Below are 23,734 nucleotides of genomic sequence, written 5' to 3'. Positions count from 1 at the left end.
TGACTAATACATGTTTAAACGACTCATTAAAGAGCTCGACCCAGGCTGTTTATACAGATGTTTCTACAACATCTGCCACTGGCCTTCAAAATAAATGAACACTTTTAGCCACACCAGGTGCAACGAAACAGGCCCTGTTTTAGGATTAAATAATCCTTCTCTCTTCACCTTTTTGTGGCTTTTCCTATGCAAAGCTCCTACGAAATCATAGTTAAAAGGCCCGATACGAACAAAAGATGGAAACCCGACTCTTCCTGTTTACGAAAATGTCAGGCTAATGTTTCCTGTGATGTTCATTTAACCTGCGGGTGTGATGGCAGGGCCCACCGTGCTGGAGGTGTTCAACACTCTGCTCAAACACCTGAGGATGAGCGTGGACTTTGAGCTGGGCGACAGCTCGAGGAGGAACTCCGCCTCCAGCGTTTCGTCCGTCCGCGGTAAAGAGAGCGAGGAGCGGATCGTCCAGAACGCCATCATCCAGACCATCGGTACGAGCTCCTCTATTACTCCAGAGTGTGTTTGTCTTAATGAACATGTGCCTGCATGTGTTAGTAAAAATAACCTTGAATGTCAACGTTTTTTTCATTCACTGAGTTCTGACTCATCTTTTTCTCTCGTGGCGTCGCCGCCAGGCTTCTTCGGTGGAAATCTGCCAGACTACCAGCGAGCTGAAGTCATGATGTTCATCATGGGCAAAGTGCCAGTCTACGGGACGCCCTGCCACGCCTTGGACACAGTCAAGATTGGGTGAGTCACACATTCATTATCCAGAGACCCGGAGGTTCCCTCGTAGAGCTGCAGCCAGTCAGCTCACAGCTCTGAAACGCCGCCGCTAACGCTGCGTGCAGCTAAGACGCCGATTCGGCTGGTCGCTCGTCACAAATGAAGCTGTGCTCACAGGACTGTACTGTCAGGAGACTTCTCTGCAGCTGGATGATGATGATGATGGTGACGATGAGTGGATTTTACTGTCACGGCACATTTAAACTGTCCTGAACTCCATGCTTGTGTCAATGAAACGATATGATTTGATGATACGTTTCGTGCTTTTAAAATCATTTTTGTAATATATTTTATCCTCAGAGACCAAAGGGCAGTCATTGGGTCAAAACATCGCCTCTCAGTACTTTGCCTCTGTTTGTGGTCCTTCAGTAGCTGTGAGGTTTGGGCTGAACCTTTATATTCTGGTTTCATGGAGTTAAAGCTGTGCTGATTTTTTAGCTCAGCGCTGTAACGTGTAACACTGGAAGCAGTTTCTAAAGAAGACGCTTGCAATTTTTTTCTCTCTTCATCAAATCTTTCTCCTAATCTGTCCTCACTTCACCTCCTGGACACCCCGCAGTGCACCCGTCCCTGCAGCCAGAATAAAGAAAGAAAAACAAGCTAATCCCTCAGGCGAGAGTGCAAGGGCAGATAATCCCAAATCAGACGAACGCCCTCCTCCTCCTCACAGACGCTCGCTCTCTCTGTTCCTTTTCGGGTAATTTCTCTCTGCAGCTTGTTGATGCTAACAAGGAGGTCTGACAGCGTTTCACTATAAAAGTCAACACTGAAGATGTCCTGCTGCTGCTTACAGCACCTTTACTCTTCTTCCTCGTGGAGTCTTCAGACTGTGAAGAGAACCACAGACTGTCTGGATGTCAGTGCACATTCATTTTGAAGCTTCAGGTTTTGTGTTTTGGCTGTTTGCTATTTTATAGGCAGAGGTGAGCACATCTGGACTGCATGTTGAAGCTGTCAGCTAAAGCTAGCATCGTCAGGTTTTCACTCCATGAAGTCTATTTAAAAACACTGAGTGCATTCTCATTGCCTCTGTGATTTCAGACAGTGAGTAGTACCTCAGAGCCACTTATCAAATACACTTGATTAACTGATCCTCAGCAAGTGTTCTCACTTCTATAAACGTTTGCTGGTCTGAACCAATCGTGTGTTGACAGTGACACTAATAAATACGAAGTAGCAGATAAAATGTGTTCATTTCACTTCTCGGGTGTTCTGAACCTCACAGCTTTCTTATTTGTCATGCAGTTGCTGTAAACATGTAACATGGCAGCCTGTGGGGACTGACTGCCCTCCGGTCTGCTGTACTGGACACTGTGAGTTTGCGGTCGGTCCTGACGGGGTTTCTTTATCTTTTGTGTAACGCAGGCATCAGGGCACCAAGCGGATCCAGACCATGCTGCTCAGCTCCCTCATCATGGTGAGTCCTCGGTTTGTTCCCTCCGTTCATGAGACAGGAACAAAGACACCGGCATACAAAACCTGAGCTTCAATAAGGAAAACTAAAATAGTGCACAGTCCCACCTGAAATACCCACGGACGAAAACTCTGGACGTCCTCACAATGAGTCATGTTCTCTAAATGTAAAAGCATCAAAGACGCGTTTCTCCGTCCTAATGACGCGTCTCCAGTTACATGAAAGTCGTATTTGTGTGTTTATTATCGGCCATGTTGGAGCTCTGGCTGTTTAACACTCGAAGTCTGCGTGAAGTCGCTTCCTTCTCCTTCATTATCTGCTTCAGTGAGAGACCCTCATCTCCCCGAGACGAGGAGGCACAGGTGGCACACACACACACACACACCCTCGTGCCCGCTCTCTCGCCGCTTCATTACGGATGTCTGTCCTCTTCTCCCCTCGTCGCGCCGCCACCTGCTTCTCAGAGCAGCTGGAGGAGGGGTGAAAGGTTGAAGTTTTTATAATGCCATGCGACAGCAGATGGGGCTGAGCATTATGAGGTGTGTGTGTGTGTGATTTTGCAGCCTGCTGGGAGAAAACCCAGATGTTTTCAGGGTTCGTAGTCGGGGTGAAAGCAGGGACTCACCCAGGACGAAGATCAGGACGCAGCTCGGAGAGGTTGCCAGTCCATCACAGGGCCGACTTATTCAATTAAAGCCATTTAATAACTGCGCTGGTAAATTAGACCACAGTGCACATGTACAAACACCGAGTGAGAGTCTGGACCAGCTGACATGCTCGGTTCACTCTCCCACCTTGTTTGAAGTAGGCGAGTCTGCTTCGTTACAGATTTCAGCATCTCTGAAGCTGAGTGATCATCACAGCCAGGACTCAGCAAAGTTACACTAAAGCTTCTCATTTGCAGCTGCTGCTAACAAACCAAACGGTTCGAATGTTAAAAATTCAGCGAGTTGTGACGGTTTCTACTGCGTATGCATCTCTGATGTGCATGTATTGCGAGGCCCTGCTCTGGCTGATCACATGGGCCACATCACCCGTTACAGTGATCAGTGTGGCGTCTGCATGCGTCTCTGACAGGATACATTTTTTGCTAAAAACAGTGTAGTGTTTGTCATTTTGTGCCTCGACGCGCTCTCACGCAGCAGAGTGAGGCGTGCCGACGCGGAGCGTGATTGTGATAACGATCAGATTTGTCTTCGGCTGTTCACGCTGATCGAAAATGATCACGTCAGAGTCACAAACGGTGGGAAAAATCAACACTGGCACACGCTCACAAGCTTGTGAACGTAACCTTTAAGCTCTGCCGATCAGCCGTTTCTCCCTCTGGGGTAATTGCTGCACGCCGCCATGAATCTCACCTTGTCTCCTCTTCCTCAGGTCACCTCCGGCTTCAAGTCTAAGTCCATGGCGGCGGCTCTGCCTCCTCCCTTCCTGGACCCGCTCTTCTCCATCTCTCTGATGGAGGACAGCGAGCTGAGGCAGCTGGTGTTCGAGATCCTGCACAACATCCTCGACCGCCACGACAACCGCGCCAAGCTGCGCGGCATCAGGTAGCGCATCGCTCACCGTACTTACACGAGCCCTGCGGTGCTGGCGCCAGGTTTAACGACGCTCTCGTGTCCGGCTCTGTTACAGAATCATTCCTAATGTCTCCGCACTGAAGATTAAGAGAGAGAAGATTTCCAAGCAAGACGTCGCATTCATGAAGAAGGTATCATAATCGCGCTGAGGTCACAGTTTCTCTTTTCTAAAGAAATACTCCTTTAGATTCTCAGTCTTTTACTGCTGACCTCATTTAACCTTAATCATCTCTTGGGGGGGAAATGTGACACACAGAACAGTTGAGAAACACAGAATGATTGAAACAAAATGCAACTTTTAAAGGGGATCTGATGCTGCATAATTTTAGCCGATTTTAGCACTCAGTGCTTTCTTACTACAAGTCTCATTCTCCCATTCACTCACACACACACACACACACACACACACACACACAAACGCAAGGACTTTTTCACACCCTCACACTCCAGTGCATCCATGAGAGGAAGTTTGGGATTCAGTGTCTTGCCCGAGGATACTTCAGCATGCCGGGGATTTAACCACCAACCTCCCAGTTGGTAGATGACCTGGTAGATGGCTGTATAGATACAGCCTGTGATTATACAACTGACTTAAATCTGCATTCTTTCTTGTGGCCAGCAGGGGGCAGAGAGTCCGGTTTTTAAAAAGAAGGCAGGTTTTTATAGAAGTTTATGAAAAGAACCAAATTTGCAAATTATAAACATGAAAAAAAATCGTTGTTTTTCTTTTGTACATGTTAACAATGTCAAACAAGAAAAGCCGACAGCACCGTGTGGAGCGATGTGTCTGCTACATGTTTGAGGAGTCACCTGATATACTGGTGGTCATTCTGTGAATAAGAATAATACAGGGGCGCAGCTGCCTCATTCGTCTGCTGGCCAAATATTTGCAATGCCAATCAGAAGGTAGGGGGAGGAGCTAAAGCAGGTTATTTCAGACAGATTATTTTGAACCGGGAATCTTGGAAAGCTGCTCCAGCTGAGCCGTAGTGAAAACATGGAGCTGGAGATGATCCGAATGCAGGTGTTTTTACAAGCGAGGTCTTTGGAGCTCATTGACCTGGGCGGGAAGCCTCGGTCATCATCGGCACGCGGCATTTCCAAAATGAAGCCCTGCGATTTCACTCTTTCACCTGCGAATCACACCTGAGCCGTAACCAGAGGTCGGGGGAACGACCTCCTCTGTAGGCCGGTGTCTAAGGTCATTAACGTGTCTAACTGTAATTAATTAGCTGTAAATAAAAGTTTTTGTCTTCAGCTGTCGAGCTTATAACGAATGCAGGCAGCCGGGCTCTGCTTTTATGTGTTTCATAAATCCCACTCCAGCAGCGGTGGGATATTTTTATCCAGATTTTAATGGGATTAATCATTTCATTTGCGTTTTCAGGGACAATAACTTTTTGATTCATCCGCAGTGGAGCTGCTGTGATAGATGTTCAGAACAGGGCGATTAATTAAGACTTTAATCCGCTGGTTGTTTTTTTTTTTACTGAGAGAGCCATTAAGTTCTGCTTATTGTCAAAAATGTCAAAAAATGTCCTTAAAAATCGCCGTCATGCATTTTTAGAGCCCAAGGTCTGTAAATGTCTGTATCCATCTGATAAAAAATGTCAGGTTAATATCGCAGAAGATAAAAATGAATCTTTACAGCTGGAAAAGAGGAAATGTTGATATTTTTTACTTTAAAGAAATTAAATTTGAAGCTAAGCAATAACAGCAGAATTAATAATAATAATAATAATAATGGATTGGATTTATATAGCGCTTTTCAAGGCACCCAAAGCGCTTTACAATGCCACTATTCATTCACTCTCACATTCACACACTGGTGGAGGCAAGCTACGGTTGTAGCCACAGCTGCCCTGGGGCAGACTGACAGAAGCGAGGCTGCCATATCGCGCCATCGGCCCCTCTGGCCAACACCAGTAGGCAAGTAGGGTAAAGTGTCTTGCCCAGGGACACAACGACCAGGACAGAGAGCCCCGGGATCGAACCGGCGACCTTCTGGTTACAGATACGCTTCCCAACCCCCTGAGCCACAGTCGCCCTAATCTCAAACTCCTGTAATATAGTTACTATCCCCCCGCCGTCCTCAGCTTGCCGTCTGTTATTAGGCAAGGCAAGGCAAATTTATTTGTATAGCACAATTCAACAACAAGGTGATTCAAAGTGCTTTACAGAGACATTAGAAACAAAAACAAATAAAAAGCATGATTTAAAATTGATTAAAACAAGCAAACAAACTAACTAACTAAACACACACATTTCACACCTGTTCGCGCGATCTGAACCCTTATCGTAAGGGGAGCTACCAGTCCTTCTGTGGACGAGCTACTTTCTATTTTAAATTCCCCGAATTTAAAATACTCTCTAGACCCAGTCTAGACCCAGCTGGGGAGCTACCCAGAGCTCTAATCCCACTTAACAAACAAACAAACAAACAAACAAACAAAACAGTATATAAAATCAAAACCGATAAAATCAGAAATAGATAAGATCAGTAGTTAGTGTAAGTTTTGAAATTTAAGCTTAAAAGTGTGGATTTGGTGCTTTATTCAAATGCAGCTGAGAACAGGTGAGTCTTCAACCTGGATTTAAATAAACTGAGTGTTTCAGCTGATCTGAGGCTTTCTGGGAGTTTGTTCCAGATATAAGGAGCATAAAAGCTGAATGCAGCTTCTCCGTGTCTGGTTCTGACTCTGGGAACTGATAAAAGACCGGATCCAGATGACCTGAGGGATCTGGAAGGTTCATACTGGGTCAGGAGGTCACTGATGTATTTTGGTCCTAAACCATTCAGAGCTTTATAGGCCAGCATCAGAACTTTAAAGTCTATCCTCTGACGGACAGGCAGCCAGTGTAAAGACCTCAGAGCTGGACTGATGTGGTCCACTTTTTTGGTCTTAGTGAGGACTCGAGCAGCAGAGTTCTGAATGAGCTGTAGTTGTCTGACTGATTTTTTAGGTAGACCTGTAAAGATGCTGTTACAGTAATCAAGCCTACTAAAGATGAATGCATGGACTAGTTTTTCCAGGTCCTGTTGAGACATCAGATCTTTTATCCTTGAAATATTCTTGAGGTGATAGTAAGCTGATTTTGTTATTGTCTTAATGTGTTTTTCTAAGTTTAGGTCTGCATCCATCACTACACCCAAATTTCTCACCTGGTTTGTGGTTTTTAGATGTATAGATTGAAGTTCTCTGGTGACCTGTAATCGTTTTTCTTTGGCGCCAAAGACTATTACTTCAGTTTTGTTTTTGTTTAGTTGGAGAAAATTGTGGCACAACCAGTCATTAATTTCCTCAATGCATTTACCAAGAGCCTGTACAGGGCCTCGGTCTCCTGGTGACATTGTGATATATATTTGTGTGTCATCTGCATAGCTGTGGTAGTTTATTTTGTTGTTCTTTATAATCTGTGCCAGTGGGAGCATGTAGATGTTAAACAGAAGGGGTCCCAAGATGGAACCTTGGGGAACTCCACATGTGATACTTGTCTGCTCAGATGTGAAGTTACCTATTGATACAAAGTATTTCCTGTTTTCTAAGTATGTCTTGAACCAGTTTAGTACAGTTCCTGAAAGACCTGCCCAGTTCTCCAGTCATTTGAGTAATATGTTGTGGTCAACTGTATCAAATGCTGCACTGAGATCCAGTAAAACTAAGACTGACATTTTTCCACTGTCTGTATTCAGACATATGTCATTAAACACTTTGGTCAGAGCGGTTTCAGTGCTGTGGTTCTGTCTAAAACCTGACTGGAAGGCATCGTAGCAATTATTCTGTTTTAAGAAGTAATTGAGCTGTTGAGAAACTGCTTTTTCAATGATCTTACTTAAAAATGGGAGATTTGAGATCGGCCTGTAGTTGTTCATTTGTGTCTTGTCAAGATTGTCCTTTTTCAGTATAGGTTTGATTACAGCAGTTTTTAGTGGTTCTGGAAACACACCTGACATTAAGGAAAAGTTGACGATCTGTAACAGGTCTGACTCTAAAGTCTTTGAGACCTTTTTGAAAAAACTTGTTGGCAGGACATCTAAACAGCAGGAGGAGGAGTTCAGTTGACCTAAGATGTCCTCCAGGTCTTTGCTGTTAATCGGGTGAAACTGTTTGATGGTGTTTAAGCAGTTTTTCGGTGGACACAGTACATATCCTGGATCTGCTGTTGATGTACCAACTGCTTGTCTAATCTTTTGGATTTTGTCTGTGAAGAATTTGGCAAAGTCATTGCAGGCCATGGTCGAATGAAGTTCAGCTGCCACTGACACAGGAGGGTTTGTTAGCCTGTCAACTGTAGAAACTAAGACCCGAGCATTATGGCTGTTTTTAGTGATGATGTCAGAGAAGTAGGACCTTCTTGCACTCCTCAGTTGTAAATTATAATTGTGAAGTTTCTCTTTATAGATGTCATAATGAACCTGGAGGTTTGTTTTTCTCCATCTGCGCTCAGCTTTCCTACACTCTCTTTTTTCATTTTTCACCAGTGTGGAGTTTCTCCATGGAGACTTTTTCCTTCCAGAGATAACCTTCACCTTAATGGGGGCAATAGTGTCCATTACATTTAACATGTTAGCATTGAAGCTATTGACGAGCTCATTGACTGAACCTTTGGACAGGTCAGGTGTTAATGGGAAGACCTGGTTAAAAATTGCACTACTGTGTTCAGTTATACACCGTTTTGTGATCACTGCTGTTGATATATTTGTGTGGGCTGAGATTTTACTTTCAAAGAAAACACAGTAATGATCAGATAAGCCCACATCAGACACAGTAATGTTTGAAATGCTCAGGCTCTTGGAGATCAGTAGGTCAAGAGTGTGTCCTCTATTATGTGTGGCCTCTGTTACATGCTGAGTCAGCCCAAAGTTGCCCAGAGTGTTACTCAGGTCTTTAGTCCCTTTGTCCTGAGGGTTGTCCACATGGATGTTAGAATCCCCAGCAATAATTACACAGTCAAAATCAACACAGATCACAGACAGCAGTTCACTGAGGTCATTAAAATAGTCTGTGCAGTATTTGGGAGGCCTGTAAACATTAAGAAACACAACTTTGGATGGGGCCTTCAGCTGTAAAGCCACATATTCAAAAGACTGAAAACTTCCAGGAGATAGCTGCTTACATTGAAATGATTCATTAAATAAGACAGCAACCCCTCCTCCTCTCCTGCTCACCCTGGCCTCACTGATAAAACTGTAGTTAGGGGTCGTCTCGATGAGAACAGCTCCACTGTTACTTTGGTCCAACCAAGTTTCAGTTAAAAACATAAAATCAAGGCTGTGCTCAGTGATTAAATCATTAATTAAAAATGTTTTCCCAGCTAAAGATCTAACGTTTAATAAAGCCAACTTAAGTGTTTTAGAGGCATTACTTGTCCCCTCGTGTTTGGGAGCAGTCTGTGGCATCGTTACATCGTTTGACCCTGTATGCAGAACAATGTTTGTCACAGTTGGATATTCATCTGCAATTTGAAGAATTCTCTCCTTCAGGATGTTGACCATATCGTTAGGAAAGCAGAGGACTTTAGTGTTCTTACCGCACATGCTTTGTACATCCTTTACGGCAGAGTCACCCACAATCAGCGTTTCAGGCCTAGCCTTTAGCTTTCCCCGTGGATTTTCAGGCCTTACTTCGCTACTTTTAGATGGATGGTTGTCCGATATAGATCCAGGGTCCTTTGATAGTGGAGCAAATCTGTTCTGCAGTTTCACATTCAGTTGTTTTGAAGGTTTGTTGTTAACCTTCCTATTTACGGTTGTCCAGTCCTGTTTCCTCTCGTGTACAGGGGTAGAAGAGCTTCTCTGTCTCGTAGGAAGTGAAGGCCAGTCGGTTTCAGAGATTTCAGTTCGCTGTGCCCTGCCTGTGATACGTCCTCCCTCTTCCAGGAGACATGATTTATGTCTTGGTTTTGCACCAAGACAGTCCAAGGGGGGATTATCGCTTGAAGATTTATAATAGTGCACAAAGTCTACTTTCTTGGTCATGTTATCTGTGCTCCTTAGCTGTGTGCTAGCTTGCTCATCGCCATTGTTTTGAGTCAAAGGCAAGGTTGTTTCATTTCCACACAGTCCATTTACCTCCACGTTTACTTCTAAGCGATGAATTTTTGTCTCCAGTGCTGCAATCGTCTGCAGGAGGCTGTGGTAGTCATCTGTGGAGAGGGAAGGCATCTTGTTGCTAGTTAGCCTAGCGGTTAGCACCTTTCTAGGCTATTGAGGCTGCTCGGTGCCTAGACACTGTAATCAGGCTTCAGCTGTGTCTAGGCCACAGACACACGGAGCGCTGAGGATAAGGTAACTATAAAAATGTTGCTGTTTCTGTTAAGAACACTTTAGTCCTAATGATCTATAAGTGTCCAGAAGCTATCGCAGGTAAGCTCATACGGAAAAAAGGGAAAAAATCAGCATAAAAATCGGTAAAAATCAATAAAAGAAGAAAAGCATTTAGAGAGCAAAGAGATGAAGCGTCCACACTCACAAAGGGGGAGGAGTACTAAACTCAATTTACCTGATGGTCCAGAGTCAGCGTCTCCTGCTGACTGTGTGGGTGACGCAGCCTGAGTCATGTGACTCTGTTGTCATCCACATCAGTGAGTCTGCACTGGAGAACATGGACCATCATTAAAGTGAACCCACATGCTGCAGTTTACATTTACCCCACACTGCCACTAAAACTCCCCACATATCGTTTAATCCGCCACTGAAAATAGTCCCCGACACCTCCGCTGTTTCCTTATGTTAAACATGTTAAAGGTACTTTTTTTAAACAGCTCTCATATTTCTGTCCTCCTCTTTGTTTCTGTCTTTGCTTCTGGTTCTGCGTCGTCCCTGAAGCACGGCCAGCAGCTCTACCGTCACATCTATCTGGGCTGCAAAGAGGAAGATAACGTCCACAAAAACTTTGAGCTGCTCTTCACCACCCTCGCCATTCTGACCATCGAGCTGGCCAATGAGGAAGTGGTCATCGACCTCATTCGACTCGCCATCGCACTGCAGGTAAAACCGATGAATTCACATCTGAAGTTTCTGTTTTTAGTCAAAGCGAAGACAAAAGCAGTTTCCTCTGTTTGGTTGTGTTTGGAAGCTCAGTCAGAATAATCTCATCATAAGTAGATTTTCTGGCTCTTTCTGTCACATTTACAGTTTCAATTAAACTTTACATCCATAATTCCCAGAGTTAAGTATCTGAAATCTAAAAATAGTCTGCACCCATCTGTAAACTCTCGATTTCAACACACTCAGGAGAAAGGTGAGGGATTTTCTTCTGTTTCTGATTTGTTCTGATCTCGTGTCGCAGCCTCACTGAGCTCGATTCCTCATTAACAGCTTCCATGACTGTGGCTGTATCTCACCTCTCTCCACACAGATGTGAAGATCTGTGATATTTCTCAGATCAGAGATTACATATAGTCAGAAGGTTTTTTCCATCTGTAGCACTTTATATTCAGGACGTCTGTGTCTCTGTGCAGAGATCAGAACAGGACAGAGAGGTTGCAAAGCGGCTTGCAGCCAACGAGCTGAGGCTAAAATAAGTTTTAAAAAAGTGCATCTGAACATCTGATTTGTCATAAGGATGTGTCAAAGCGTGTCAGATGGGAATTTTAATCTAAATAATGTTTGTTTAACACTTTTCATTTATTTTTACCGTCTCTGCATCACCACAGACACCCAAAGAACCACGTGACAGCAGAGATATGGTGGTCAGAGTTTTTAAGATCAGATCTGACTGATGACATGTACTTTATGTTCTGGTGACCACTGAAATGAGTTAAGATGCCTGCAGTGATGGTGTGTGTTCGTAGAAGGCAGTAACAGAGTGACACAGTCCCCAAACATTCACTCAGATATAATGTAAAAACGTAGCTTATTATAACTTGAATACCGTAAAATTAGACGAGTCATGAGTGTGCAGTGTTTCCAGGTCACCGGTATCAGGTGATAGTGGAAACGTTTTATCGGCGAGGAGATCAAGTCGTCTGTTGAAGCTGTGGTGCTGTCAGTGCCGAGGTGTGGAGTAAACATCCTCAGTTACATCCCTGTTTGGAGGGTTTGTGTTTAACCTCGTGTTTAACCAGCTCTTCACGCTCCACATTATGGTGCTTCAGTCTAAAGCACCCTCGATGTGATTATGCTATATTTTTGGTGTCAGGTGTCATATTTAAGTGGCTGATGAGTAGCTGTGCTGTCATTTGCCTTTATGTCATTAGACCGTGAGAACCCACGCAGCTCCAATAAAACCTCCTGGAAGTGCAAGAGAGGTGCGAAGGAAATGTGCACGCTCGCACCAACACACATAAAAGACACGCACATGCACACACACACGTGCAGCTTCAGTTTGTTTGTGCATCACGCTGAGATCTTATCGTTTCCAAATGTCACAGCACTGTAGACATGATGTTTGTGCACGCACACACACTCTGAGTGCTGTGTTTACCTTCGTTTAATTCAGGGAACGTTTGAGACATAGAAGTATTAAAAAAAGACTGTTTAGTTTCTTTCTCATGCAGTTTCAGACAGGAAGTGCTTCATAGCACAAATTCATGGGGACGCATTTCTGTCACGTTTCCCTTCAGTCTGGTTTCTGTCACGTGTCTGTTTCACAGTCGCCTTGAGAAAAGTTGGCGAGTGTTTACAGACAAGTCGGCATTTTTCATGCAATTTACTGGCCACCACTGCAATCTGCTAGTAACCAAACCAGTCCCAAGGTTTCCAGTGCAGCATCCTATACCAGTCTGTAACCATTCTACACTCATGACCAGCTCCTGCAATCACTCGCCAGACAATTTTAGTGCTAAAGTGTTTGCGTTTAATTTAAAGGCCACTGGGGGGCGATACTGGCGGTTGGAAAAAGACTCCAGTCTTCTAGACATCGATGGTAAAACGTTCCTCCAGCCTGACCTCTGTAAACACTTTGAGTTTATGGTTTCAAGCCAACGACTGCGGCTTCAGTCAAATCTGATCGTCACATCTTGAGTTTCAAGATCGAGCACTTAACCCGGTCTTGTGTCAATTTTCAGAGAATCTGATGTAAAATAGTTTATGAGTATACTGAACCAAAGCAACCACACATCTGCGCTGGTCCTCTTAGCTCGAGTGAAGCCAGATATTTGTTTCCAGCTTCTCCACTTAGATAGTATTTTGCTTTTTATTGGCATTATTACTGTAATATTCTTTGGTAGATTTGGTTGAAGCTAAAACAAAGTCGCACTCAGTGCGTCACAGACATGTGGCACAGTGTATTTAGTCTGCCTTGTTTGCTGTGTCACCTCAGGGTCGTTACCTTGACAACAACCTTTTTACTGACGGTGTGTGAAAATAGAAGATACGTGTTCGTGTGACCTTAGAGAAACGCTGCTGCATGCTATAACCCTGCACACAGATTAAAGGGGAAGTAAACCTCAACTCCTGTGAGGGTGTACCGAGTGTATGCGGGGAGTTCTGATGCTTCCACGACCAGAAACGGAAGCCGAGCTGCTGGTTTGTCCTCGCTAACACAGTTTTTGCAACTGGTTTGTGCAGGAAATGGCTCTTAACAACGAAGAGAACCTGCCCATGTTTATCCGCTGCGGCATCATGGCGTTGGTGGCCGCGTACCTCAACTTCCTGAGTCAGATGATTGCCAACCCGCCCTTCTGCCAGCACGTCAGCAAGGTGACTCCTCCCTGACCTTACTGAGGATCAGAGCAGCTGCCTCTCATTCCCACTTTTTGTTTTTACTGCCATTTGTTGCAGAAAATACAAAAATATGATTTATTCAGTATGCTGATGATGCACCGCCGTTTTCTGCCTGTTAGCTGTTTCTTCTTGTTTACGTCTTTCTTATTTGTAAATAGTGTAACATCATATAATCAGCTGTTCTCTGTGCAGGTTATTGAGTTGAGGAACATGGATGCTCCTTACCTCCTCCCAGAGCACATCTTCAGAGACAAGTGTCCGTAAGTGCAGATTACAGCCTGAATTTGTTTCATGAGAAATAATCCAATGGCTCAGGTTAGAAAAAGGCTGTGAAGCCTCATTATTTTCTAATAAACAGAGCAGTAATGAGTGTGGCAGCTGAAGCTTAAAAAGTTTGAAAGTTTACGAGAAACAAACTCAGGAGTGAAGGAACCGTGCTGCTTCACTTTTCAAGGTTGCAGATAAATTCACATATTCAACTTCTGGGATCAATAACTCATAAAAAAATATTATTAGAACAACAGCAGCATGTCTTTGCATCGACAGATGTAAGACTGACAAACAGCTACTCGCTTCAGTTCAGTTTTATTTATACAGCACCAAATCACAACAGCAGTCACCTCGACGCTACCAGCTGCTTTTCATTTAAGCGATTTGTGCTCCGACTGGGACAAACAGAGTTTGTCTCTGTGCAGCCAGCTGTGAGATGCGTGTGCAGGGACCCCGATATGAACTTGTACAGAGTTGAATTACAGATGAGAACAAATGTGACCTTTTTGCAGCGTCGCTCTGAGAAGTAAAGCCGTGCTGTGCGTTGACTAAAAACACGCTTTCTTCTGAGGTTTTTCCTCAGGAAGTTTATTTTTGTGTCTTGCGTCTTTTCTTCCAGGCTTCCTGAATCTTTGGACAAAGAGGACAGCCAGCTGTACTTCCAGACGGCCGACATGGCCGAGTGTTTGGCCGGGCCGGGGTACAACGCCGAGCGCCTCTCCATCCCCTACGTTCCTCAGGTCACAGGTACGACAGTCCAGCCTCCGTTAGGACGGGGAACTTCATGTTTCTATTTCTTCTTATCTAAGAAAACTGCTGCTCTGATAACTTTTTTTTTTCTTCCCTCATTGGTTGATTCATACCTTTTTAATCTCATACCTGTTGAGCAGCCTTTTGTCCTATTTCATGGTTTCTCAGATACCAGAGACGCTTTCTGAGAAAATGTGCCTGAACTGATTCTCGGAGCATCTAAAATATTTCCTTTTGATGGAAAAGTGTAGCTGTAAAAATCCACCGAATTAGACGATGGTCACATTATGCTGTTATCTCTTAAAGAGGAAATATGATAAAAGTGATACAAGTAACAAGTTAGAAGGAAAGTCAAGAGTTGAAAAGGTTGTAAAAAGTCAGATTAAAGGATTTAAGGCGCTCGCTGTCTGCTGCTGCGCTGTGTGCTGTATGTTTTATTTCCCTGCTTTTCATACTCACCGTGCCCTCAGAACTGTTTGAAGCTTTGTCGGATTAAGAGCTTAAGGAGTGTTCAGTGAAGAGAAAATAAAGTTTCACCAACTCTGTGTGCGATCAGCTTTATTAGTCCGACGGCTGTCGCCGTCTCCGTAATTTAAAGGTTTGTTTCAGCTCAGAACAACGTGAACCTCTGCAGGAGTTCACACACACAACTTTCTTTAAAAGCACTTCTTCAAAATGTTGCTTGACTTCAACCTTGAAGTCTGCCCACGTCCAAAAAAGGCTCAGGAATAGTTCGTACTTCACGTGCTCTTCCTTTGACCTCGTGTAGATAGAACGAGCGGGAGGAGAAAACTGATAATTGTCTAACAAGCTTTTGTTTTCTTCCCTCTGTCATGCTTTCATGTCCCTTCAGTTCTTTACACAGTAGGAAAAATCCTCCACAGGTGCAAGCAGACGTCCAGAGGTAACCAAGGCAACCCTGTGCAGGCGTGTAGAGATGTGTTGTCACCTGGTGTAGCTGGGTTTAGATCAGCTGACACATTATTTGTGCAAAACCAAAGGCTTCACTTTGCAAAGTTGGGTGAATGGAAACTCGTCACGCTTCAGACGAGGAGGCGCAACAATGAAGTTCTTCCTTTGAATCGGTCCGATTCTCAGAAGTTCGTCTTCTATGATCGTCCCACGTTTCCCACTCATCTGTCTTCTTTGATCTTATTGGTCTTTGGCCTTTGAAATGGCGACTCCGACCATGGGGACCAGGTCTGCGAGCACTCGGTGGTGCATGAAGACGACGATAAAACTACAGTAAGACAAAGTCTGCCATCAGTCTATAACTGAAAAGGCTCTTTCACAAGAACTGTTGCTGTCTCCAAACACCAAAATTACTTGCAATCAGCAATCAAAAAAGTTCAGTGTAATCAATGCAAACCCCAGTTTTTGATTGCACACCGCTTTCAGTGTTTGACGGCTTCTTTCTGACCTTGAAGTCTCCGAGTTGAGCTGTCAGTGTAAGCAGGTCTCCACACTCGCTGTGGACCCCGAGATCCACGTCTTTCACGCACACTTCTCAAAATCTCAGGATTGGATCACTTTGTTAGTACAAAAGTCAGATCCAGTGAAAACTCTCGCAGGTCTCCTCCTGTTAGCTTCTTCTGCACTGCTGACTCACCCGGTGGACTCGGCAGAGAAGGAGAGCGAGGCTGCTGCTGTGGAGAGGAGCAGTGTGGACACATTTCTACTGTGTCGCTAAAGCGGCTCGAAAACAGGCCGAAGTAAAGCAGCAAAATGCTGCGTTGGCAACAGTAAGCTTGATAACGGCTGCTCTGGGCAAGAGGTCAGACGGGGTGAGGTGGCTTTAGATCCGCACGGTGACAATTTCATTAAGGCGCAATTTACTTATCAACCCCAGAAGCACAAGTGATAACAGCATCGGTATAAAAGCAGCGTCTGAAAGGCCCCCCAGGAGGAGAGGGAGGGATCAGCTCGCACAGACTGTCCTTTCATGGCGCGAGGAGCCGCGGATCAGCACCTGGTGCTGACGTGATGTCACAGCGCCGAGCGGCGTCTGCGCGCTGACGAGTTTACCCGACATACAAAGTGAAGCCTCGAACTTGTGTTTAAAAAACATACAAGAAAAAGAAATATCTTTATAAGTTGGGGGTTAAATTTAAATTTGAAAAGAATTTCAGAGATTTTCTTCATGATCTTTAGTTTTCTTTAGTCTCAGACTGTTTTATTTATTTATTTTAATTTGTTTAATTATTTTAGAAGATTTTTTGTCAGCTTTTTTTTTAATTTCAAAGATTTTTTTTTTAGTTTTTTCCCTAATTTGTAAAATCTCAGAATATTTCTTCTTCTTTTTTTATCATTAAATTTTTCCCTGAAGTTCACAGTTTTTCCGCAGGATCTTTTTTTTTTGAGTTAATAATAATAATAGCACACCCTTACATTTTTAAATACTGCGAGTATGAAAGGACCCGGGGTTTTGAGCTGTGACGGTGAAGCATCAGAGTCTGCAGGAGCTCTCGCTCTGCTCGCTCTGCTGCTGCTGTCGTCTCAGCTGAACGTGTAGAAGAACAAATATCAGGGTCTCAAACTCAAATGAGCTGTGGGCCGCCGCTGGCACCGTCATCTCATGTGACCACTTTACTGTTCATGCAGTGCAAAAAACAACAAGCAAACAAGAAAACACCCACAAATATTTCCAAAAATGTAGTGTTGTGTTTGTTTTTTAAAATGTCTCACTCTTAACTGAAGCCTTTCATTGAACTACCAAACAAACACAAGCTGCAGACAAACACGTGTGCCCGTGTGGCCCCCGGGCCGCGAGTTTGAGACCCGTGGTGTGAACAGTTTAAGTGTTTTTCACACTGAGCAGAGACCAAACCTTGAATTCATGACAGCATTTTGACGCCTGCAGAGAAACTCGCCCTGACCTTTAAACTGCTGAGCAGCTGTAGATGCGTCGTTGAGGTGCTTCGTTGTTTCAGAGCTCGATGTTGTGTAGCTGTAGATTTTCCCACCATGTGATTTGGTAACTCTGTGAAATGTTTTGCCTGCATTGCTCGTGGACCTGTTGCGGTGAGTACACGTGCTGCCACGTCTGTGTAGAGCAGTTTACCCGTAGTGCACTTAGATTGTTTACATGTGTGGAGCTTCTGTCTGCAGTGTTAACAGAAAACAAACTTTTCATGTAGGGTGTTATTAATGACATGAAGAAGTTAATCATCATGAAGCAGTTAGAGCTCAGAGAGGAGAGTGGGTGGGTTCAAACTCCTAATAAGGACAAACCAGTGCAGACCTGTTGGACTCCACCAGGCAGCCTGGTTTTATGGACCAGAACCAGCTTCGTCCAAGCTGTGCAAGGTTTCCTGCTCAGTTTGGTGGCCTCAGGATCGCCAGGTGGAGCAGTTTGCAGCTGAGGGTGAAGCTGTGGGTGGATGGGCTTTGTCTTAGAGATGGAGGTCGATCATTCAGAGGGGTCTTGGCCTCCACATTGAAGGGAGGCGGTTCAAGCATGTGACTAGGACGCCTCCCAGGTGAGCTGTTTCAGGCATGTCTAACTGAGAGGAGGCCCCGAGGCCAGACCCAGGACAGGACTCCTGAGAGACTGTGCCTCTTGGCTGGCTTGGGAACACCTTCGGGGAGGATCTGGAACAGATGGATGGAAGAGAATGAGGGACGGATGCTGCACAAGTTTGCAGGTTGATCCTCGATCATGAATCACAGCATCTCTTTAATTCCGGCTGCGCTTCAGTAAGATTAAATTCATTCAGACTGTAAATGTGGTGAGTGGGACCTTAAATCAGTGCATGAGGCCTTTAAGAGGGAATCTGATCTCTTGAAGTCCGGCAGGACCGGGCTGCATTCAGGCTCAGGTGGTCAAAGTTTTTGGAGACCGTGGCTTCCTGTCACGTCGGCTCAGTTCTATGTGTTTCATCACCGTGTGAACAAAATCTTAAAGCTCCAGCGGATCAGCCGCGATCAGATCGTTTTCCTCATTAACGCCCGCAGGACGGCTGCTGAGTCAGGCCTCTGCAAAGTTCATAGCAGAGGTCGTCGTGCGATTGTAAAGAGCTGCTTTCTGTCGCTTTTCACGCCTCGGCTGATCCGCTACCTTTCTGACCTTATCAGATGACCTCACAGCTCAGACAGTAGCTGCCCTTCTGTGGTCCTTATTTTCCCCTCTGCTGGCGATGAATACACAAGTGCTCGAGGTGCGTTTGTCCCCCGGGGACGAGTTTATCCCCGCGGGATCAGGCGGATTTGTTCCTCGTTGTATTGAAGTGGAGAAAAAAGATGGAGTTTGGTGTGTGGGAGCAGAGATGTCACCGCTGTTGTCAAGGACGCGCAGATTACAGGAGCTACCTGGGTTTCAGTAATATGACAGCTTCAGTAAGCACAGTTTGATTATTCTGAAATCGTTCTGCTGGAAAGAAACAACTTTTACTTTTACGTGACACTAAAGTTAGAAATGTTTGTGGCTTTTTAAAGCATTATGTGGTGTGAATCTGTCATCCTGAAGGTGAAGAACGTCTGTCCAGGAGGCCGAGTTTCGTGGACACCGTCTCCCTCCAAGTGGACATCATTTCCAACAGCCTTCCAGAAAAGGTCTGAGTAATCTTCTTTAAAGCAGCGTGTGGTCCTGGAGGGAAACATGAGGTCACGTTTGTGTTTTTGTGTCCACAGTCGCAGCTGGCTGAGGAGATCACGTTTGAGACCCTGAAGAAGGCCATCGGTAAGAACGCGGTGACTTCCTGCTGTTCCTCATGTTGACTCTGGGTTACTTTGTCCACCAGGCAGCCATCTTCACCAACACCTCTGGGCTCTAATGTGTTCAGTTATTGATAAAAATGATCTAAATGAACTTTTAATTTCAGTGACCAGCAGAAAAAAGCAGCAAATCTGATGAAACCACTTAAAGTTTGCAGATTTAGCCTCAAAATAAGTTTTCAAAAGCTCTGATTTTATGACGTTTCAGTGAAATTTTCACCATTAAAAATATTTTTTAACCAGCAACGTAAAAGGACGAGAAGCTCGTCTCGCGGAGAAGAAAGAGCGCTCACAAACCACCACATAGTTAAGTCTCTGTTATTAAAGCAGCTCTGTGTTTGCGGTTTGTTTTCAGACACCACCGGTTTGGAGGAGCAGGAGAGGGCGAAGAGGCGGCAGGTGATGGAGAAGTTCCAGAAAGCGCCGTTCGAGGAGATCGCCGCCCACTGCGAATCCAAGGTTATTAAAAAAAAAAAAAAAGAGCCAGAAATCAGAAAATAATAAACTGTCAGCGCATCAGAAAAAACACCCAAATAAACTCCTGCTCACTTCTTCCAGGCAAACATGCTGCACGACCGGCTCGCACAAATCTTTGAACTCACAATCAGGTGAGTCTGTTATGCAAGTTTTCTAATTTAAATATATGAATTTAGATAAAAGTTCTTGGTGTGGTGACATTTACACCACATTAGAAAAGCTTAGGCGTGACACTAAAAGTCAAAGAAACCCAGAACACCTGGCTGATCTCTGGCTGATCTCCCGTCGAGCTCGTCCCCTCAGCTCTGCTGCCAGCGTCCCGTCACGTTCTGTCCTCACTGCTAAAGCTGCGTCTGTGATTTCACCACCGTGGCTGAGACGCCCTGAAGCCTCAATCACCCGCCGTCACCACAGTGTTCTCCTCAACAAACAGATGTTTGATTATTTTTGGCCCAGATGTGGCTCCAGGTGAGTGTGGCTGCCTGAGCCCAGCCGCAGGTTCACCTGATCTGCACCAGGCTTCAGGTGTGTCGAGATATTTGGAGCGAATGTGGCTCATGATAAAACACGACCCAGTGTTTTTAGGCTTAGCTGTGTTCGTCTGACATGTTCTCACTTCTTTTTTGATTGCATCGTCACATGAACACTATAACAGTCTGTTTGCAGCACGTGAACGAGTACGACGCCTGCAAATAACGTGCACTTTTCCTCATAGTCATGCTTACATTGCTAACACGGCGTTCTGGAACGGTTTGAGTTTTCTTTGAGTTGCGGGTCGTTCCCCTCAGTACTGGCCGCCTTTTGAAAGGATTTTTTAGAGGAAATGAAATGCTCCTTCAGTCATTACCTGCTGTGTAGTTCTCCTGAGTCACAGCACTGTGAGCGTGATTAGACCCGGCTGTGTGCGTTAGCTGAGACGTGCACGTACGTGTGGGCAGGACTGTCGGAGCGCTGGAGGCAGTGCACAGGTGCACACGGAGACGACTTTGAAAGGGACAACAGCCTAATAATCAGGTTAATCAGGTGGTTTTTGCTTCCTAAAGGTTACATTTGTGCACGTCTGCCAAACCAAAACCAGTTTTTCCTTCTAATTTAACATCTTGTTTCACGCCCCGTCACCAGGCCTCCTCCCAGCCCGTCCGGAGTGGTTTCCATCTCAGCGGGACACACCCAGCATCAGTCCGTCCCCGTCTACGAGATGAAGTTTCCAGACCTGTGTGTCTACTGAACGCACACATCCACAAACCAACGCACACATCCACAAACCAGCTCACACGCAACATTGAAAATGCACAGAAAGAACAACACACTCACATCTGCACTCCAGTCTCCTCTGTTCAGGTGGCCGGGATGCCGTCAGGGACGAAGTTTAAATCCTGTTTCCCGACTTGACTCAAACCTGCTTTAATCCACGCTGCTCTGATTGGTTACACTTTGTTTCCTGACTCGCGTCCCTGAAGCCAAACTGAACTTTTGAGTCACCAAGAACAAAAAACAACAAGAAAACCCATAAACTGCTTCCACTCTGAGGTTTTAGTGTATTTCTGCTGAATCAGACGTTGCTTCTCTGTTCCAGTCCAGCCAAAGCTTCACTCCTTGTACATACGCTCTTAAAAAAGCAGCGTGAGGCTCACAAACGCAGCTCCTGCCTCCTAACAACTATCTGTCTCTTGTCAGTAGCCGTCGGTGCCGTCACTGATTAGTAGGAATGTGCAATATACATATATATATATATCTATATTAGCCGTCAGCTATGAAAACTGAAATTACCTAAGTGGTGGTAGAAAGCAGTTTAGTTTCAGGCTCGCTGCTCCTCAGCTCTTCGCTCTAATCTTCAGTCTTTGCTGTTTAAGATAAAAGTGTGTCACAAATGACTCCAACAACCAGCTGAGTTCTTATAAATAAATTCAATGACAGCAATACTCGAACTGCTAGGCAGCGACACTCTAAAGCTGAAGAGTCGACGTTTGGACGAGTAGAAATGGGCTCGCTCGTGTTTGGTGATGACGTGATTGTTTCTGAGAGGCGTGAGTCTGTAAGAGGAAGGTCAAGAGGAGTGTTCATGTCCATCAGCTCCCACCTGAGACTCTATAAAAGATGGACATAGTCAGTGTGGTGTCAATTTAGTGGGGAGCTTTGACATTGGATTACCAAATGGTGGAACTAAGACTGTATACTCCACTAGTACTACTAGTACAGTAGCCACAGGTGGACAAAATCCGAGACATCAGCGTCTGGTTTTGAGCTCCACATTTGGAGCCTCAGTGTTGAGGTTTTCGATGATGTCATAATGTAGTCACCTGATCAGAGCAACCATGTCTCCTGTATCCAGATGAATTATCAAAAAAACATTTTTTTTAGGATGTAGTCATGTTTATTTCTGCTGAAAGCTTCAACACGAGAGTCTGAGGACTGTCTCACTGCTGGAGTCGCCCTCAGGTGGCCGTGAAAGGAACTGCAGTCTTTGGTGCTTCCATATTGGCAGCTTAATGTTACAGTAATGAGGACGTGATTTATAAAATGAAACTACAATCTGAGCTCAGTGTTTACTGACGTCTAAACGCAAGAAGGCCTTTGGGTCTTATTGTCAAAGAGTTCAAACCTTTCAGATATGGAAGCTACATCCATCTTTAATATACAGTCTGTGGCTTTGACGATGGTCCTTAGAGAAGTTGTTGTAAAGTTTGTGTAAAGTTCTTGTGGCGGGGCTGATGATTTTAGAAAGGACTCTAAACTTCCTCTATTAAAAATTTGGGGTTAATATTCTCAGAGATTGCAGTGAAAATATCACAAAAAAATACAAATGTAGCATCTTTTAAAGAGTTGAAGTTTATTCCTCAAGTATGAAGCAGTGCAGTTATGATCACAGTTACGGGCCTGTGTGTAAGTAAAATTAAAGCTACGCGCTCTTTGTTTGTAATATTTCCTGATATGAGGGGGAGCTGCAGGCAGCGTGTTGGCTGCAGATGAATCTGATCCAGCTCCTTGACTTTGCGCTGTAGTCCCTGCGCACGCCTGCTTTCCATGAACGAATCAGCCGCCTCACAGCTTTGTTGGCAGCCTTAAAAAAAACAAAAAAACAAAGCTGTTTCATTGCCAAACACAGAAGTTTGATTTTAAAACGTCTCAATCTAAAAAGGCTGTTGTTCGTATCCCGTGAGGAGCCATATGGTGGAGCTTTTCATTCCAAAACGAAGCGACCGGCAGCATCAAAGTTAACCTCCCCGCTGGACGCATTAATATTAATATCCATCCTCAGCCCCGGCGATACAAAGCACTGACATTTTGGAGGATTTAATCATCCTTGCATTTTCAACAGTTATCACAGGGCCGTGATTTATTTCCAAAACAGGTTACAGGAGGCGCTCTGGGAACGAGAGGATTCGTATGTGGTGCAGCTGCAGCTGTGATCTGTAATAGCAGATGGTTATCAGTGTTTTCCTCTGATCTGAGCTCAGCGTGGGAAGAAAATCCCTCCAGTTGGAGGAAGATACCTGCTGCCTCTGTTTGGTGCGAGCAGCTGTTGGAGGCTGAAGGTCGGCGCTTCCTTTCACTCAGAGCTGATTGGTGTGTTCGGCTCGTCGGCGAAGGAGAAATGAGTTTCTCGAGCGCTGGTTGTGTTTCTGAATGAGAGATGCTGGCTAAGCTGGAAGTCTGTGTTTGGCATCACCAACACGAGCCTCACAAATCTGAGAAACTTTGTTAGTAAATGTGTGTTTTTCAGCATCGGGTCGAGGCCAAGCAGTTTGTGAATGTTTGATCTGGATACGTGACAAGTGGTGCGACTGTCCCGATCACATCGCAGCGTCACATCTGTACAGTTGAGCCCGTGCAGCTGTTTGGACGTGGATGCTTTAATGTGCAAGGCCAGGGTCACGAAAGCTGCAGGACATGAAGCAGAAGAAATTCAGAAATGAAACGTTGGCTGCTCACGGAAAGTCGACATAAATACTGATGCCAAATTTTTAGGGATTCTTTTTCTTCTTTGCTTATATTGTAATTTTTTTGTATTGAATATTGCAGAACGTTGCGTTGTGATCCCGTCGTTATGGTGAATTACTCTATACTCCACTTCCT

At 44.8% G+C, this 23,734-nt stretch overlaps 1 protein-coding gene across 2 annotated transcripts in view; it reads left to right on the top strand.

The window, feature by feature from the left end:
- Window positions 1-21,877, top strand: part of efr3a (EFR3 homolog A (S. cerevisiae)) — a 108,702-nt gene extending 86,825 nt beyond the window's left edge. For both annotated transcript variants that reach the window (XM_085390268.1, XM_085390271.1), the window contains exons 11-24: window positions 321-488; window positions 633-747; window positions 2,149-2,200; window positions 3,575-3,747; window positions 3,833-3,908; window positions 10,607-10,768; window positions 13,292-13,423; window positions 13,640-13,707; window positions 14,337-14,464; window positions 18,933-19,018; window positions 19,097-19,145; window positions 19,536-19,639; window positions 19,739-19,788; window positions 20,780-21,877. In XM_085390268.1, coding sequence (XP_085246394.1) covers window positions 321-488; window positions 633-747; window positions 2,149-2,200; window positions 3,575-3,747; window positions 3,833-3,908; window positions 10,607-10,768; window positions 13,292-13,423; window positions 13,640-13,707; window positions 14,337-14,464; window positions 18,933-19,018; window positions 19,097-19,145; window positions 19,536-19,639; window positions 19,739-19,788; window positions 20,780-20,885 — 1,469 coding nt within the window. In that variant the 3' untranslated portion in view covers window positions 20,886-21,877. The remainder of the gene's footprint in view (window positions 1-320; window positions 489-632; window positions 748-2,148; window positions 2,201-3,574; window positions 3,748-3,832; window positions 3,909-10,606; window positions 10,769-13,291; window positions 13,424-13,639; window positions 13,708-14,336; window positions 14,465-18,932; window positions 19,019-19,096; window positions 19,146-19,535; window positions 19,640-19,738; window positions 19,789-20,779) is intronic.
- The last annotated feature ends 1,857 nt before the right edge of the window (window positions 21,878-23,734 follow it).

Source organism: Rhamphochromis longiceps, linkage group LG18 (genome assembly GCF_057381845.1).
Source record: "Rhamphochromis longiceps isolate RC_006_pf linkage group LG18, R_longiceps_female_GT1.1, whole genome shotgun sequence".
NCBI lineage: Eukaryota > Metazoa > Chordata > Actinopteri > Cichliformes > Cichlidae > Rhamphochromis > Rhamphochromis longiceps.
Note: the sequence above shows the minus strand (reverse complement) of the source record. Positions and strands in the feature narration are given on the sequence as shown.